The following is a 19,547-nucleotide window of genomic DNA, read 5'->3' as shown; positions in this document are numbered from 1 at the left end:
AGCACAGGGCAGATTAGTGCTCATGCCACTTGTGGAAACTGATACAAATGTTAGCATGGGGAGATTACCTTGAGTGGATTGCATGGTTACACCACCATTTATGCAAACATGGCGTCATTAAAACTGAACTCGACTGCACAAATTGCCAAGTTCGTAAGTTTAATGAACATAGATTCAGGAAATGGTAAAGCGTCCCGGCACTAATGTCGATGGCTTCCTTCAGCGACACGTTCGTAAATAAGGTAACAATGTAAAACACGCACATAGACAAGGCATTGCTATCAATATGTAGGTTGCACATAGTCTTTGCAAAGGAATTCTTCATTGCGTATGTGGAAAACTCAGGTGATAATTAATTTAACCACTTGGGCAACTTATGCTATCCAAAACTGGTCATTGATAAAAAGGGTGTAATGGGCAATGACACTTGTGTGCCTTAGGTAGCCCATACAACTTTCAACTTGTGTGCTTGCGTCCCTCACTCCTCTACTCACAATTATCCTACCACAAACCTGTGTCCTACGTAGATGACGAGTCCTTGAAACTGGGCTGAATGGATCTAGCGCATGCATGTTGTGGTCTGACTTTCACATGCATCAGGCATTATGCGGCCTGAGTCAATCCAGACATACATATTTGCAACGTGACAAAAGCAACCGGAATGGTTATTCTAAACAAGCACATCATGTTGGTGGAATGCATAGCGTTCTTAATGAGCCTTGTGCTTTTTTTAAAATTTAGATAGGTTTTTGATTAACAAGGGGATCAGGGGTTATGGGGAGAAGGCAGGAGAATGGGGATGAGAAAATATCAGCCATGATTGTATGGCGGAGCAGACTCGATGGGCCGAGTGGCCTAATTCTGCTCCTAAGTCTTATGGTCTAATTTCACGGAAGCATGAAGAGCCTATTCTTCTCTTTTTAATGATGTTCCAAATTCCTATGTATAGGATTTGCAGCCTTGCTTGAAAGCAAGACACAAAAACACTTGGTTGACTTATGCAAGAGTGTGACTTATGAGTAATGAGCTGCTCTGCAGTGTACATGATGGGATTTGTCCTCATGGCTCACTATATCCACACAGGCATGAGCTACCTCAGACACACGAAAATGATGGCCCATTACACACTGTTTTATCAGTTCTGCACAGCATGAATTGATCAAATGGTTGAATGAATTATTACAGCCAGTCCTTAAGTGAGTTTTCCATGAACAGTGAAGAATTCCTTCAGCTTCGCTAAGTTTATATGAGCTCTTTATATTGATATCTGTGATTGGCACTACTTGCTGAACAATCCAGAATGCAGTAATAACTTAAAATGGGTGTTATTGTAGCTATCAGTCAAGCTCATAACGTGGTTCATTTACATTTGCTAGAAATGACATACATATCCAGTGACCCATTCACAGCAAACAAAAAGGAATATGGTCAAACCTTGCACCTTTTTTCAATTACCTAGAAGCATGGGTAACCTTGTTGCTTTCTTACGGCAACGCCTCGGCCAATCAGTTGACTTGCCAGCCAATTGGTATTCTTTTCTCCGGTGGTATAAATAGCTCTGATCACCTGAAATTTGGCATTTTTGCATTTGTCGTGATGTGTGCCAAGATGTATAGATTTGGCAACACATCACTGTTTTCTGTAATATTCAAATTTCGTACTACCAAACGATCGTTTTATCCATTTCCTTGTTATCTGCGATAAACAGCACAAATTGTTCACATTTAACATCAATGCAAGTTATTCAGATGGGTCATGAGGATGGTTGATGTGGGAAAATAGAAAAGTTCATACAAGCACAATTGATTGTGCAGTTCCTAGGAAATTGAGGTAGAAAGGGTAGGAGAGAGGCAAAGCTGTTTATGTTTATTAGATGGCATACCACTGGAATGCTGCTACTGATGATTATTACAATGCTCCACATCTCACAAAGCCAATCATGGTGGCATGTTGCACAGACACCCTTGGTAGATTGGGATATCAAAGGGGAAGATTTTCAACCTACCACATGCTCTAACAATTCTGGTTTCACAATGTAAGTGCCATTGTACATTTACACTGCCATATATCTGAACTGGAATATTCACATTCGGTGCTGAAAGCAAAAATATTCATTTCCCAAAGATCATCATGCACCATGATAACCAGTCATAGATGAAGGCAGTGCAAAATAACTTTCTAATGCAGAAGCTAAAGAAATTCAGCATGTCTGCATTGACTCTCACAAACTTCTACAGATATGCCACAGAGGGCATCCTATCCGGCTGCATCGCAGCTTGGTATGGCAACTGCTCGGTTGAAGATCACAAGAAACTGCAGTGTGGTGAACTCAGCCCAACGCATCACACAAGCTTACCATCCTCCCATTGATTCTGTCTCCACCTCCCGCTCCCTCAGGAAGGCAGACAGCATTGACAGAAACCCCTCGCACCCAGGCTTTGCCCTCTTCCAGACCCTCCCCATCAGGCAGAAGATACAGAAATCTGAAGACCTGTACATCCAGACAGAGCAACAGCTTCTTCCCCACAGCTACTAGACTCAACGACTCTCCCTCGTTCTGATCTGTTCCCTGTAAGACGCTATTCACGATGCCCTATGCTGCTCATGCTCATGTCATATTTGCTGTGTTTGGCCCGTGTTCCGTACTGTAACCAATTACTTATTTGTCGTTGTGCTGTGTACTTTTTCACATTCACTGTAACTATCTATTATTCTTTTTTGTCTACTGTGTACGGTTCCTTGGCCACAGAAAAATCATTTTCACTGTACTTTCGGTACAATCAATCAATTAATTAATAATATTCTGGAAGTGCAAAGTAAAGTGAAATCTTCACCTTTTATCTCTCCACGCCCCCAGGCGTATTCAAATTAGTCCAGAGGGCTGAAATTTGTTTCTTTATTCTTTCGTGGGCTATGGGCATCACTGACAAGGCCAGCATTTGTTGTTGTCCAACCCAATTGCCCGTGAACTGAATTGGCTTGCTAGGCCACTTGAGCAGTTAAGAGTCAACCAAATTTCAGTGGATCTTGAGTCACATGTCGACCAGACCAGGCAAGGATGGCAGATTTCCATCCCTATAAGTATATTAGTGAAGTAGATGGATATGTATGACAATCGTGGATAATTTTTAACTGATTTCAAATTCCACCTACTGCCATGGTCAGATTTGAACTTGTGTTCCCAGACCATTAGCATTAGCTGGGTCTATGGATTATTAGTTCAGCAACATGACCATTATACTACGGTTTCTCCCAATATAAATGTCTCTAATAAAAGAAAACGCTGGTAATGCACAGATCTTGCAGCATCTATAGGGTAAGAAATAGAGTTAACGCTTCAGGTGGATAACCATCCATCTAAACTGCCATACCGGCTGAGTACTTCCAGCAATTTTTGTTTCTATTTCAGATTTCCAGCACCCCCAGTATTTTGCTTTTGTATAATTGTCTCTATGCGTTTTTACAATCATCAATAAAGCGTAAGAGTCAACCACTTTAAAATAAAGTTGTTGCAGCATATGATCCTAAGAAGTGACAAAGAAAGCACTCCAAAGTCACTCAAATATCATTTACATACAAGCCATCTGAGAGGCAGGTGTATGCCATCAACATCCTGGGGATGCTCACAGTCAGTGAAGCACAAAAGCAGAAATCTCCACCTCTTTTAACCATGTTTAAACATCTGGAAATTGGTATACTTCAGTTATTGTGGAAAATTGGCCTCACATGTCAGAATGCGTAGGAAACACAATACTTCAATTCACAATTGAAGTGCAAGAAAAATGCGTTACAATCACCAATAGTGCCCCACCTTTTTAGATTACACACTTAAAATTGAAGGTTATTGAACAAAAGTGATCCTTTGTAAGCACTTACCTTGCATTAACTTCAAGATGATAGTTGCTTGCTATTGTGCTTATTTCCAGTTTCTTTTTGGATGGTGTCTGTAAAGATGTACAATAAAATAGTGAGAAGTTACAATATTAATAGTTTCATGCTGATTTGATTTGTTAGGGCTTCAATAGTAGTGTGAAGTGACCACAATTAAGAAAAAAAAAAAAAAAAATTGTTTATGGGATGGTGATTTTGCTGGCCATCCCCAATTGCCAATGGGATGATGCTGGTGTGCTGTCTTCTTGAACCATTGTGACCTGTAATAGAATCATAGAATTTACAGTGCAGAAGGAGGCCATTCGGCCCATCGAGTGTGCAACGGCCATTGTAAAGAGCACCTACTTAAGCCCATGCCTCCACCCTATCCCCGGTAACCCAGTAACCCCACCTAACCTTTTTGGACACTGAGGGCAATTTATCATGGCCAATCCACCTAACCTGCACATCTTTGGACTGTGGGAGGAAACCAGAGCACCCGGAGGAAACCCACACAGACCCGGGGAGAATGTGCAAACTCCATACAGACAGTGACCCAAGCCAGGAATCCAACCTGGGACCCTGGAGCTGTAAAGCAACTGTTCTACTCCTTAACTTTTTGATGAGATGTGCAAAATTGAAAAAGAGGAGCGGTAGCATTAACAATAGATGGGGTTAAAGACAGCAATGGAAAAGGATTTTATTTCAATTCGGAATCAATTTGGGCAGAACTAAACTAAAAACATTAAGGGCAGAAAACAGCCCATAACTTCCTCTAGAGTGGCAATTTCTGTCCGATTGCCACTCTGGGTGGACTTAGCCTCGCTGAACTTTCAAAGCACCTGTTATGGCCCAGGGTTTAGAGAACTCCAAAGTGTATCATGGAGTTCACCTGACCCCACAACTTTTAATAGATTGTGGTTATGGGGAGCACACGGGCCTCCCTTACAGGTGTCGCGCAACAGAAAGTTAAAGTACTTTTAAATTAAAACAATGTTTATTTATGAAACCAGTTGACACTTTATAAACCCACAGTAAACATCTTAACAAATATCAACACCAATAAATCCCCCAAAGAATACAATACTCATAAGTAACTCTTAATCTTTCCGTGCAACATCCATAAGACAAAAAAAAATGTTTTACAGAAAGACATCAGGTTTAACTTCTCTACAGAAACAGGTATTATTTTTAAATCACCAAAGGATCTGGAGACAGTCTTTAGATTGCAGAGAGAGACTAATACACCTTCTTGCTGTGACTGCAGCTATCCAGCTCTCAAAATGAAACTAAAACACACCCTGTAGCAGACAGCCCAAAGCGAAAGTAAAAGCAGACAGACAGCCCAGCTCCACCCACACTCGGACTTCACTGATAAACACCCATTTCGTAAAGGTACATCCACTACAGCTATTTTATAAACACCCATTTCTTAAAGGTACTCTCACATGACACACCCATCTTGTCGTCACTCAGGTTGGTGACACAGAAGATGCAAAGTGTGCTCCTGGTTGCATCAGCGAGGAGTAACTGGGGCACAGGGAAGAAAGGATCGCCTTCTTTTTACACACTTTCTGCCGTAAAGGAGATGTATAAAAGGACAATTTAAAGGGAGAAGGTATGTGGTCCAGACAATCTGGGTGCGACCGGGAAGAGGGGCGGGGTACTATCCCGCTCCTGAGGATGGGGTTGTGTGGGTACGGAGTGTCCCATTCAAGGCTCAACCTGGGTGTTTAAATAGTTACTCTGTAGTTACAACTGAATTGTTTTCCTTTAATTCTTTCAGAGTGGCTATCACGGTAAAATTGGCAGAAACATCAATTGTATACGGTCACAAACTGTAACTCATGGCTGGCATATCCTCACTCTGCCAGTGCAGGAGTGAAGCTGCAACCCAGGACTACTTGCATGCCAAACAGTTAGCTCAGAATGCGATTAGCAGAGCTAAGCAATCCACAACCAACCAATGGATTAAGATCAAACCTTTTCAGTCCTCCGAGAGAACCCACAAAACGTTTGAATCAGAAATCCAAATTGGCAAAGTAAAAGAAACCACAAGCGTAAGACCAGTATCGATCAAAACCCCAAGATTCGGAAGTGTGTAATTTGCATGCGTACTAACAAAGGATGTCAGGTAACCTCGATAGATTTTGTTGCGTGAAGATTTCGGGAGTTGCGTAAATCGGAAAATAGCTTGAGCCGTACCCGTGTTTGCACCACCGCTTTATTCCCCTTGTCCCAAATTCCCGGTAGAAACAGAGATAATCGTAGAGATGGCAATGAAGGCAATGGGACGCTTTCTGCATTCACAAGAGCCCAAGGTCGCAGCGACCAACAGAGCAGAACAGTGTCCCATATGGGAAGAGGAGATTAGGAAATACCTAAAGGGGAAAGGATGGCCCCTATGGTCCAAGTTTTGTGCAAATGAGGAAACAGGTCCTGGTAGCATAGGACAAACTTGGTGGGACAACCTGACCGAGATCCACAAGAAGAATTTGAGTAGAGTTCGTAAGCCGATGGCAATCGTGTCCTGCTTGGCACAATTGCGAGGCACAGAGGAGGTCGTGAGGACGCTCCATAGACTGCTTGAGGAGAAAGAGAGGAGTAGAGAGGGAAATGTTAGCGAATGTGAAAGAGTAAATGAGCAACTCAGAGAGCAGCTAGCGGCGAAGGACAAGGAGATGGCTAATGTCAAACGGGCACACCAATCTTGTCTCACTCACCTAAGTAGCTTTCAGATTCAATACGATAAGGCCTACCAGGACACGCAACGTGCGGTTTTGGTAAGAGAGGAAACGGAAAACCAAGCAGAACAGTTGAGAAAACAATGTGAGGATTTAAAGGCAGCCCTACGAGCACTCCACAGTTCCACCACGGAACAGAGGCAGAGTTCGGTGGACCATGCCAAGTGCAGGCAGCAAATTGCAAGATTGCAACCACTGCTCTCAGTTCAGAACGGGTTCAGAGATACCTTTGGCCAACAGTTAGATCAGGAAGATGGCCCCGATTGGCAGGAACTTAATGAAACGGCCCATAGATATGTGAACGAGACAGAAAGTCAGAATAGAGCCTCCCAGGCCTTGAAAAGGAAAAGCACCCGCACCACCGACTGCACAGGCAGCACCCAACCCAATGAATCCCATCACCATGCAGCGTAGAGTAACAACAGAAGACCAACCCGATTTTGTGTACACCACCCCACATACCATCACCCAGTTAAGAGATGCCCGCGATAAAACTGAAACTTTTCACCCCACGTCAGACCCACACCACTTTTTCGAATGAGTTAGGCGACAGACCGTCATGTACGGTCTGGACGAGCAGGAAGAAGTAAAACTCTTAGTAATGAGCCTTGACCCGTCTGTTAGTTCAGCCCTTCCCGACCCACAAAATGTAGGAGGAGGTAGCCTCCAAGATATGAAAACAGCCATCTTAGATGCCATTGGCTACAATAGAGATCATCCAGTAGGACTCAACCAGTGCAGACAGAAAAAGGGAGAGCATCCAACAGTATTTGCTGGACGCCTCTGGATCCACTTCATCGCAGTATTCGGTGATTTAACACACGCCCATTTATCTGTAGTCAATACGGCCAAATGGACCCGTATTCTAGTCTCCCACACCACAGAGGCAGGACAGAAGGCATGTGCGAATTACGACCCCTCAGACCCGGCACACAATGAAGTGTGGGTACTGAAGCGATTATCTAGAGCTTGGGAACAGTCCCTACAGAAAAAGACAGAGCAGGAAAGAGTAGACGCCAACATGAATCCAGTAAGGGCACACCCGCATGGGTAAATGAAGGCAGAAGTAACACACAGCACCCTGAAGCGCAGGGATGCTACAATTGCGGACACGAGGGACATTACGCCCGAGAATGCAATGCCCCCCCGAAGCAGCAACGGAATCAGCCCACAAATGCCCCCCCCCCCTAGGAACAATGCCAGACCCATCCACAGCGTTAGCGCCCGTGCAGACAATTTGGCCATAAATTGCACCGATTGACGGTATTCGGACTCCCCAACTTGGGTCTGCGACACACTTTGGAATAAGTCCGGAAGACCGGTAGTTGCAGGCACAGTCCGGGGACACCCAGTAGAGTTCCTTTGGGACACAGGAGGGTCCCGAACCACGTGAAACTCCTCAACGATGTACCAGCGAGATATATGGCCCACTGCGGACACCATCACCCTTCGTGGCTTTACAGGTCACCTCCAGCAGGGCCACATTACAGCCCCTGTGGATATCCAGATCGGTAACATTAAAACTAAGCACTCAGTCCTTTTGGTAGATTTATCCTAGACAGCAGAACACATCATGGAAATAGATTTTATGAGCTCACGCACCTTTCTTTCGACCCCGTAAATAAATGTGTGTGGAAAATGGCTAGAGCAGCACGAGCCCCCACCACGCTCACAGTAGGAGACTACGCACACAGGATTAGCTCAGTGGGAGAGTACTGGTTTGATCCACAAACCATTACCACGGGCAAAACAGTCAGGGACGTCTTGAAGAGACAAAGCATAATTTGCCCAGCACAAGCACGATTGCGGTAAAATCCCAGGAGTGGTCAACATTACAGGTCCCGATCCTAAGCCCCAGAAACAATACGTTTTTCCACAGCAAGCCGAGGGAGAGATAGCCAAAGTAATCCAGAGTTTATTGGACCAAGGAGTAATTCGGCCCGTAGCCTCAACGAACAATGCCCCGATTTGGCCCGTAAGATAACCAGATGGTTCATGGCGACTGACCATCGATTATAGGGAATTAAACAAAGTGACTCCGTTCGCAGCCCCCACTGTTGCCACGAGTCCCGAGACCATGTTAAAACAGGGACTTCAGTCAAAATTTTTCACGGCTTTGGACATGAGCAATGGCTTTTGGTCCATTCCTTTGGACAAAACGTGCCAGTACAAATTTGCGTTCACTTTCCAGGGACAGCAGTACACGTGGACGTGCCTTCCACAACTCCCCCTCCATTTTTCAGACAATTGGCGAACGGATTAGCAAAATTTTCCCGACCTGAATACCACGTTCAGTATGTGGACGACTTGCTCCTACAGACTGACACCAAGGAAGAGCACATTTCGCTTCTTTCGGAAATATTAGGACTCCTAACAGAAATTGGATGCAAAATTGACCCCCAAAAAGCCCAAATTCTCCAGGAAAAGGTCACTTATTTAGGTACGGTCATCACGCATGGTAAGCGTGAGATAGAACAGAAATGGATAGATTCAATTGTAAAATTGCCCTTGCCCCAAAATGTTACAGCACTCCGGTCATTTTTAGGACTGGTCGGTTACTGCAGGAACCACACAGACGGTTTCGCCACAAAAGGAGCCCCACTTTCCGAGCTCAACAGGCCCCATGGAAATGGCTTCCACAGCACACGGATGCCGTAGATACATTGAAACGCGCCCCAAGCACACCTCCCGCTTTCCAGGCCCCAGACCCACACTCCCCATACGTGATAGAGGTAGCGACCACCGACCGAACCCTTTTGGCCGTACTCCTACAGGAAAGGCACGATCGTTTAGGATCCGTAGACTATGCCTCACGAGTTTTAGATCCCGTAGAGCAGGGATTTTCAGCCTGCGAAAGGCACTTGCTCGCAGTTTTTTGGGCTGTTCAACACTTCTCATACATAACAGGACTCAACGGCGTAACCATTTTGACCGAGCACACCCTGACACAGCTATTATTAGACGGTAGGCTAAAAGACGGCACATAAGCCAAATTCGAGCAGCACGTTGGACCCTACTCCTACAAGGACACGACTTACGGTAAAAAGGACAAAGACGCACACGTTTCTGGCTGACAATTTACACTATGCAGGAACCCCACGAGTGCGAGATCATTGCACCCAAGCACAGCACAGGCCCTTTGTTCCCAAATCGGTGCCGAAAAAGACAGGCATCCAACCACAGACGACCCAGCCCACAGACAAAGCTCTAAAAATTTATGTAGATGGCTCCTCCACAGTTCTAGATGGTAAAAAGATTACAGGATGTGGAATTTATGTAGCGGATGCGCAGGGACACGCTTTAGAGGAAATCTCATTAAAATTGCCTGGACCTTTAGGTTCGCAGGCAGCCGAGTTAGCTGCCATTGCTTACATTGTGCAGGACACGCAGTTCAGGTCTCACAGACCAATATTCAAGATTTAGCCCAGGCACAAAAAGATGATACGCGAAAGGAAATTTTGGAAGAAAACTTCCAAACTCCCTATGATAAGTTTAAAGACATGTTAACGATCCATGAGGGAATCATTTTAAAGGACGGTATTTATGTGGTCCCCACCCAGGACAGGAACCAGATTATTTGCCAATTTCATGATGGACACCAAGGGATAGAATCCACCCTTGCCCACCTCAGACCTCTCTGCTGGTGGCCCGATTTAAAAGCTGACGTAACCCATTACATTGAGAATCGTTTGATTTGCGCCCAGAACAACCCAGGCAGATATGCAAAGAAAGGTCAGCTAAGACACACCCACCCTGTTACTGGCCCATGGACGAACTTGCAGTTAGACTATATTGGTCCCCTCCCCCCCTGCAGAAATGGATACAAATATGTGTTGGTCATCATCGACACATTCACAAAATGGGTAGAAGCATTCCCCTCAAGAACAAACACGGCCAAAGCCACGGCAAAAATTCTAACCGAGCACATTTTCACTAGATGGGGACTCCCCCATAGTATTGAGTCGGACCAAGGTTCGCACTTCACAGGCAGAATCATGAAAAATGTCCTGATGATATTTGGCATAAAACAGAAGTTTCACATTGCCTATCACCCGCAGTCCAGCGGCATTGTGGAACGCATGAATCGGACCCTAAAGGCAACACTTAGGAAGATGGTACAGCAGCATAACACGACATGGGACACAGTGCTCCCATTCGCACTGACGTTTATTAGAAACACGGTGTCGAGTTCGACAGGACACCCCCCCCCCCCAAATACCCTCATGACCGGACGACCTATGAAGGGTACAGAGTATTTTTTTGGACTTGATTTGGCCAGCCCCGCAGTCACCGCCCTTACCCACAAAAAAACGGTCCAAAGCATAATGGAGAATATTAAAGCAGCTCAGCTTGCTGCAGCTGTTCGACTAGGCGCTCGGAAAAAGCAGAGTAAGGCCTGCTTTGATAAAACAGTACACCCGACAGAATATACAGTCGGACAGCGAGTCATGATCTCCCTGTACAATCCTAGTTCATTCCTCTCCCCCAAATTTGCAGGGCCCTACTCAATTTCCGATAAAGTAAGCCCAATCAGTTTATAAGATCACATATCCAAATGGAAAATCGGGATGATTCCATATAAACCAGCTTAAGGAACGCAGTGCAGCCACTCACACCACCTCTCACTGGCAATGGCAGACAACACAGACCCGCCCACTGACAACCCAATGCTGCCCTCCCCCAGCCAGGACAGCACATCCACAGACACGACCTCAACCCCACCCCCAGAGTCAAATTTCACTCTGACACTGGATTCGGCTGCTAGTGATAGCGACAGCGAAAGCACAACGGACACCCTTGGTAGACCCGACCAATGGAAAGACAGACCCCAGGCACTACAGCCCAAGTGACACAGACCACGATATGTTCGGCCCCTCAGACACAATTTATTTGCCGTTACCAGAACCTGACCCACCACCCGACAATAGCGACACCCCGCTTGCCCCTACCGCCCTACAGAATACTAAAAAATGGCACCATGACAATTCTTATCGTCTGACAAGGAACGCCGAGATGGATCCCACATCGGCCCACGCCGCATTGGCACTGAAACTCCAGGCACGAGTTTGGCACCCGGGAGATGGTGATGACTCAGAGTCTGACTCCCACCATGCTAAACCCTTTGAGACCCTTTTTGGAATGGAACCCTGAGGTGTCCAGATGATGAAAGGAACAGATTGAGATTTACGGTGTCCTATTTCCTGATGGAACCTGTCTGCTTTCTTCTTTGGTTTGTTTTTTTAATGTTGAATGTTTCTCTCTTGTACGACTTTGTGTGTCGATCTCAGGCATTTTCTTGATACAGTTATGACTACTCCTTTGACGCACTTATCCCTGCCCTACCTGAGGACCCCCAATGTATTTGGCCAGCCAAGCTCGGGTAGTGGAGGAACGGCACTGATCACCGCCCGACCCGGGGATTCCACCCATTCTTGCCCTGCCGCGGCTCATACGCACCCTGAAAATTCTTTTCAACTCTTTTGCAGTTCTTTTAAAAATGTGGTTTAAAGAATGCACTTTGCCACAACTTTAGTTTCCTTTCCAGTGACCCTTCGGTTGCTATCCGCCACCTGCTATTTACATGTTAAAACAATTGGTTGAAACGATCTACACGGGACGGAGAACTTGTCCGCCCACTCAGCCCATCAAACACAGGCTGCGAGAGGGCTCGCACTGTGACAGAATTTTTTTTCCGGATGTCTTGTCTCCCAAATGGTTGTTTTTTTAAACAAAAAATGAGGGAGTCACTTGATGATTCTAAATGGGAAATTGATGATTAAGGGGAAACAGACAGACAAACGAGATATTAAACAACAAGATAATAACAGATATTATGCTTGTACCCCCAGGAAGATACGGATATATCAGAAGACAGAAGGCGGCACAGGCAAGATGAAGACGGACCTGATAATCTGCATCATGATCGCCGTTGGATCAATACAGTTGCGCCCGTTACCCGCCCCTACACCCCTCACCACACAGGCCCTAAACATGACCACCCAACACGACACCCCTAGTCCGGACACTACACCATACATAGACACAGCCACTGATACCCCTACATGGTGTGATACTAACATAAAATGGTATTCCCTTTCGTACACAGTAGAAGCCCTATTGATTATAGCTATATTTTGCAGTGTCATCCAGACGATCAGACTTCGGAAATGGCGAAGGAGAGCTTCCCGCCCTCCAGTATACACACCCAGAGCCCCCTTTCTCGGACTCCAGCAAACCCCACACTCTTTCTGAACTTTTCCTCCCTAATAAATTCCACGGTTGGTTTGTTAATAAAGTTACTTTCTCTGTACATTGACATTAGTGTTAAGTAGGAATGTGATGCTGCTATCGTTTATTTTGTACTGTAATATAAGTTCTTTGGTTATTAGATAGCAGCATGAGTGTAGTTTAGTTAAGGGCAGATAGAGGTTCCCCATAGCGCCCTTTAGAATTTTTAGTGCGTGGTATTAGGGAAAATTTAGGAAAATGTTTCGACCCATAGGACAGAGTAGGATAGAACCTGTCCTTGATTGAGTGTGCCCGACATATCTGAGAACAGGAGAAGATTCAGTAGTGTGATCCTTCACGCTTCGCGTTGAGGATCAAGAGGACGGACTGCAGCTATCTGGGATGGCCACTTACAATAAGAAACATGGACGGTCGCAAAGCATAACGGGAAAAATGGACAATGCAAGGTTCAGGCAGGCTCAGAGCCTGAATGTATATTTGTGAGCGAAGAATCCAGACAGCATCGAAACCCCGAACCGATTAGCATTTTGATGGCCCATCTCCGTAAGACAAAAGAATGATACTTGAGTAACCGATACAATCCCAGACATTTCGGCGCCACTCCCTGTACCCGGGACGCATCAACAACAGGGTCAATGACCGCTTAGGACACGCTCAGCCATCGAGGCACCCGCCCCTTTATTGGCTCAAATCAAATCCAGTGATCAAGAATTACCCAATGAATAGGGTCCAAACCGAAGGACCGCCCAAAAGATTGCGAAACTCCCCAAGAATAAAAAGAGAGACCACCACGTGTTCGATCTCTCTTGGGCTTGGCGCTCCGGCAACGTCTACTTCTGGATGCATGTACAGATAGCTTCATCAATAGTGGCATCCCTAGAGAGCACATAACCAAGGAGTGAGAATTATTCTGCAGTCTTGAGAACGATGCCATCAACAGTCATGTCTTGTTCTGGTTGAATCAGAACTTAAGTATTGGAGACCAACGCTTTTTTTCCAGCACTTGAGCATATGTTTGCCATAGTCTGGATGACTTCCTTGCTGTGGACAGCTAGGGCAGTCACTGAGATACAGAAACTCTCCGATTACTGCCTATGACATAGGTGGAGGCAGGCAGTATGAAGCTTCAAGAGTTTCCCTGAATGGAACCGAACGTTCATGGCTGCATGGACATCGCTGACAGCTTCCTTAAGTATTTCAGCAAAGAGATTGAAGAGTTGGGGAACCACGATCGTCCTGTTTTACATTGCTGGCTACCATAAAGGCATCAGGCATCTCACCACAGGCACAAAAAATTAAGAGGAACATTGAGGAGAAACCTTTGTCTGGAATGGCCTAAATAGGTGGTAGAGGTTGAAATCCAAATCATATTTAAAAATACTTGACATATACACTTGGAAGTGCTATAATCAATGAGGCTACAGACCATGAGAAAAGTGGAGTTAGGCTAGATACCTCATTTTCGGCTGGCATAGGGACAAAAGAGCCTGGCACTTAATAAAGTGCCATTGTCAGCAAACTTGAAGGCATGAAATAAAAGGGACAGCGTCAGCATTAACATAAAGTTGGCTAAGAAACCGGAAATATTTGTTGTGAACTGCTGATTTTCAGACTGGAGGAAGATTCAATGTTAGGACTGCTGCTCTTTTACTCTATATTAAAGGGCGCGATTTCAAAATTTGCAAATGTTGCTAAACTTGAAAATATTGTGAAATGTGAGGAGGATAAGCATCGACTTAATGAGGACACAAGACAGTTGGAATGGATACCCACATGGTAGATTATTTCAGAAAAGTGTACATTTTTGAAAAGATATATTTTATATGAAGTAAAGGTACAATTCTAAAGGGGGTGCGAAACAGAGGGGCCAAGAGTAAAAGTGCACACACCATTGAAGATGGTTAACATGACATACAGAATTGTGGGCTTTAAAGAGACAGAGTAGAAAAGCAAGAAATCCAAAGAAACACAAATCAGCAGTTAGATTTACAAAATCACTAGCATCATGCTTACATAGAGAGTGGATATGGGGAAGGAACATTCCTCCTCCATACTTATCCATTATCAATCAAATTTAATTTGGACACAGTTTGAACTTGAATTATCCAATAATAAAATATGCACCAAAATTGCTTTGCCATTTGGAAGGAAGTGGAGGTATTTTGAAAGTTGTGGATACTGTGCCAAAGGAACCAGGAAATCTGTCATGTGGGATAGCTGAAGATAGTGTAAAGTGCTCCAAATAGATTGAAGTTATAAAAATAGGAATTAGTTGCTTTATCATGTAACAATACTTGAACAAAAGAGTTTTCCCAAGGGACCTTCCACAAAATTCACAATTCCCAGAAGAGTTGTTTTCGTTATGTATCTGGACACAAGTGAAACTGAAAATATTATACACACACACCTTTGTTTATCATTATCTTTTTAGGTTCTAAATAGCATCATTTTGCTGAAGTATACATTTAAACATTCAAACCAATTCCTTACTGTTATTGTTTGATGTTCAATCCTTAGCTTCTCTATTCCTGCACCATAAAGCTCACGAAGTAAACACATTATCCTCGTCTTCTTTCCTGAGCCTGAAGGTCCGTACACCAGCAAGTGAGGGAAATCACCATATTGAACCTGGTAGGAACAAAACAAAGGTCATATTCAGCCAGAGTTTCATGTGATAGAGTGAGGATGGTACTATTCTGACCAGTATTTTCTGAAATCACTGTTATAAACTAAAGTTTCCAAAGAGCCAGACAAAAGAATTCCATAGATCATTTATTTCAGCGGCAGTATTGAATGTAAGTTAAGAATATATTAAAATCAACAGAGAACAAGGCAATTAATCCTACCATATTTGCTCTTAAGAGCACTATATTTTTAGTCCCACCCACTTTCCCTAAAACATTCTCAGTTATACTTTTTCAAATATTTGTCCACTTCCTTTTTAAGGGTTACCATCAATTCTGCTTCCAACACCTTTTTTGACCCCATTTGAATGTACAGCATTGGGAATGAAACATTTGTGGAGGTTTTGAGACTATGAAATGTTTATGTAAACAAGTTCTTTCTTTCTCTCACAAACTTGAGAATTACACCAAAATAAGAAGGATGACCAACAACTGGAAGACAGAAATGGCATTCAGCGAAATAGACCATTGAGCCGATGCAGTTAAATGTTGAGCTTTCAATTATCAAGAATTACCCCTGTGTTGCACTCAATTCAATGATAATGGCATAGGCCCATTGAAAATTAAAAAAAAAAAATCTATGAAAAGGTGAGGGAGGGAGAAGTCAAAAGGCAAATCCAGTTTCTTTCCTCGTAATTTGCTTTTATTTCAATAGAAATGTTTATTTTGAAATAAATCCTTTTCAAGGCAGGGTGTAGGTGCAGGTTAGAAATGGGGTAAGGGGAATGCTCCTCCGGTTTTTTTGTACTTGCTCCCCAAAACACAGGTAACAAGTCGAGTGAAGGTTAAGTGTGAAGTGATTCATGTGCAAAGGAGCATATACAAAATGTTCAACAGCCTAGTTTTGGAATTAACCATATCACTTAAACCTTGATATCATCACTCTTCTCCAGAGGACCCTTTAATACAAGATTACCAATTAGCTGTCTCAATACACAATCTTTGATCTAAAATAGCCTGTTGCTGGTTGATTCCTCAACATATTGTTCTAAAGTAAACTGTCTTTGAATGCATTTCACGAACTAGTTCTCCAAGCTACTTTGCTAATTTGTTTTTCCCAGTCTACAAGATCAAACTTAAAAACTCCCCACAGTACACTGTATGGGAGTGGGTACCAAGCTCAGCTACACTGTCTCATCCTAACTTCTTCTAAAACAATGACCATTGCTGCAAATGCAGATATATACACATGCCTGTTTTTTAAAACCCACCTTGTTGACCATGACTTTGGTCACCTGTCCTATCATCCCTATGTAGCTGGGTGTCAAACTGTGCCTGATAATTCTTCTGTGAGGTGCCTTGAAACAATGCTAATGCAAGTTTCATTGTTCCAGCATACATAGTATTACATGTTCTGTGAGAAACTAGAGCTTCCACATTATAAGGTGCCTTTTGGTCAGGGTTGGACGTGTCCCATGTTTGGGGAAAGGGGATAAGAAGACAGATGAAGAACCAAAGAAAAGTATCTTCACAGAGATATTCATCTCTGTAGAATTACTGCAGTCGACATTGACGTCATCTGATCACCCCTCTCTTTGTATCAGAATGGTACCTTTGTCTCTGTGTAAGCCAACTGAAAGGCTCAGCAATTATCAATGTATCGCCTGTGGGGGAGGGTGGGGTTCTTTTGTGCATACGTCCCTCATGTTCCTCAGAGTGTGCCTGCTGCGACCCTTGATTCCAGTGGCCTCTCTCCTTATTGCAAGTAAAATCATTTAACCTTTAACTGTGTTGTTATCTGTTACACTTCTTTCAGCCTAAATGTCTTACTCGGATGTTATAAATTTTGACAGGAAAGGGGATCGGAAGAAAGAACCAAAGGAAAGTATCTTCACACAGATACAATCAAATAAACGTGCTTCATTCTTTAAAATTGAGCACAATTGCTTGATCATGGTTAACTTCAGGATATCTTTGGCACATGAATGTTTTCTTTCTTCACCATGTACTTTTGATTAAATAATTCTTAACCTAGTACAGAAATTCATACCTTCAAGCTCTGCACTAATCTTAATGCTTCACCTGGCACAACACAAAGGTCAAAGAGAATGTCATCATGATATAGGCTTCCAGTTCAAGGAACGTCACAGAAAGTATTTATTTATTTTTAAAATTTAGAGTACCCAATTATTATTTTTTTCCAATTAAGGGGCAATTTAGCATGGCCAATTCACCTAACCTGCACATCTTTTTGGGTTGTGGGGGTGAAACCCACGCAGACACAGGGAGAATGTGCAAACTCCATACAGACAGTGACGCGGGGCCGGGATTCAAACCCGGGTCTTCAGCGCCGTCATCCCAGTGCTATCCACTGTGCTGCCCCACTTTTTGAAGGCAATTTTGCTGAGCATTAGAACAAAGCTTAATCCTATTTCTATTATTAAAGAGATTCTATCAGCAAAAGTAAACTTTTAAACTGAACGTTATCTTTCAACAGAAAAGATCTGTTTCCTTGCAGCTGCATTATCAATGTGCAGTTCGCTGTCTCATCTTCAAATCACCTGCTGCTGTTATTCAGATTTGTTTATGACGACACGCAATTTATACGCCACAGACACATTTGTTACTTAATGGTACAGAACCATATTGTGATGCGTTAAATCGTCCCAAGAATATATAAAACAAATATTGGGAACAGTGATTGCACAGAATTTTAGTGAGAGACAAATTTAAACTAAAGTTACTAGAAATAAAGGGGGTGCATTTAAATATTGCAAGTTATTTATTAACAGATAATAGAAGGACTTCGGGGTGCGGCGATGACCAGCTGAGTCGCACGTTTCGGCAGCTCCTGGTGAAACGGACTTTTGGGCTCTTGATAGGAGCCCCAACGGCAATTTTGACGGCTAAAAACACTGTGCGGTAAACCAGAAGGGAATCCCCCCTGGATACGGATGAAAAAAGGAGGAGAAAGTGGCCGGATTGCAGTGGATCCTTTAGAACAGCGGCAAGGAAGGCAAGCAAAAACCAAGATGGCGTCGGAAGGTGGCAGTTTAACATGGGGCCCTGAACAACAAGAGTTCTTGAAATGCTGTGTGGAAGAGCTCAAAAAGGAAATGAAGAAAGAGCTGTTGGCCCCGATACTACAGGCAATCGAAGGGCTAAAGGAGGAACAAAAGACCCAGGAGCGGGAGCTTCGGGTCGTGAAGGCAAAGGCAGCCGAGAATGAGGACGACATACAGGGCCTGGTGGTGAAGACGGAGACGCATGAGGCACATCAGAAACGATGTGTGGAAAGGTTGGAGGCACTGGAGAACAACGCAAGGAGGAACAACCTGAGGATTCTTGGTCTTCCTGAAGGTGCGGAGGGAGCGGACGTCGGGGCATATGTGAGCACGATGCTGCACTCGTTAATGGGAGCAGAGGCCCCGGCGGGTCCGTTGGAGGTGGAGGGAGCATACCGAGTGATGGCGCGAGGACCGAGAGCAGGAGAAATTCCCAGAGCCATAGTGGTGAGATTCCTCCGTTTTAAGGATAGAGAAATGGTCCTTAGATGGGCAAAGAAAACTCGGAGCAGTAAATGGGAGAACGCGGTGATCCGCGTTTATCAAGACTGGAGTGCGGAGGTGGCGAGAAGGAGGGCGAGCTTTAATCGGGCCAAGGCGATGCTTCATAAAAAGATAAAATTTGGAATGCTGCAACCGGCAAGACTGTGGGTCACATATCGAGGGAGGCACCACTACTTTGAGACGGCGGATGAAGCGTGGACTTTTATTGTGGAAGAAAAACTGGAATGAGCGGGTTATTAAAAAGAACGTTTGAACAAAGTGGTGGGGCGAATGTGGGGGGCGAAGAGGGGGGTTAAAAAGGGGGGAAAGAGGAGTTTTATGTACTAATCCTGCGATGTGGTAACTTTTCTCTCTTCCACAGGTGGTGATGGGGGGAGGAGGGGAGGTGGAGGAGATGGGGCGTTGGCCATTGGGGGCGGGGCCAAGGGAGAAGCGCGGGCTTAGTTCCCGCGCTATGATAATCATGGCGGGAATAGAGAAGCAGGAAGGAG

The 19,547-nt window shown here is 44.3% G+C and overlaps 1 protein-coding gene across 1 annotated transcript in view; it reads right to left on the bottom strand.

Moving 5' to 3' along the window:
* rfc3 (replication factor C (activator 1) 3) overlaps window positions 1-19,547 on the bottom strand; it is a 63,134-nt gene that overhangs the window by 36,221 nt on the left and 7,366 nt on the right. The window contains exons 2-3 of the mRNA XM_072477013.1: window positions 15,354-15,491; window positions 3,877-3,944 (exon numbers count right to left, since the gene is read on the bottom strand). Of these exons, the coding sequence (XP_072333114.1) occupies window positions 3,877-3,944; window positions 15,354-15,491 (206 nt within the window). The remainder of the gene's footprint in view (window positions 1-3,876; window positions 3,945-15,353; window positions 15,492-19,547) is intronic.

The sequence above is a fragment of the Scyliorhinus torazame genome, chromosome 15 (assembly GCF_047496885.1).
Source record: "Scyliorhinus torazame isolate Kashiwa2021f chromosome 15, sScyTor2.1, whole genome shotgun sequence".
Classification (NCBI taxonomy): domain Eukaryota; kingdom Metazoa; phylum Chordata; class Chondrichthyes; order Carcharhiniformes; family Scyliorhinidae; genus Scyliorhinus; species Scyliorhinus torazame.
This window is presented reverse-complemented; position numbering and strand designations above follow the sequence as displayed.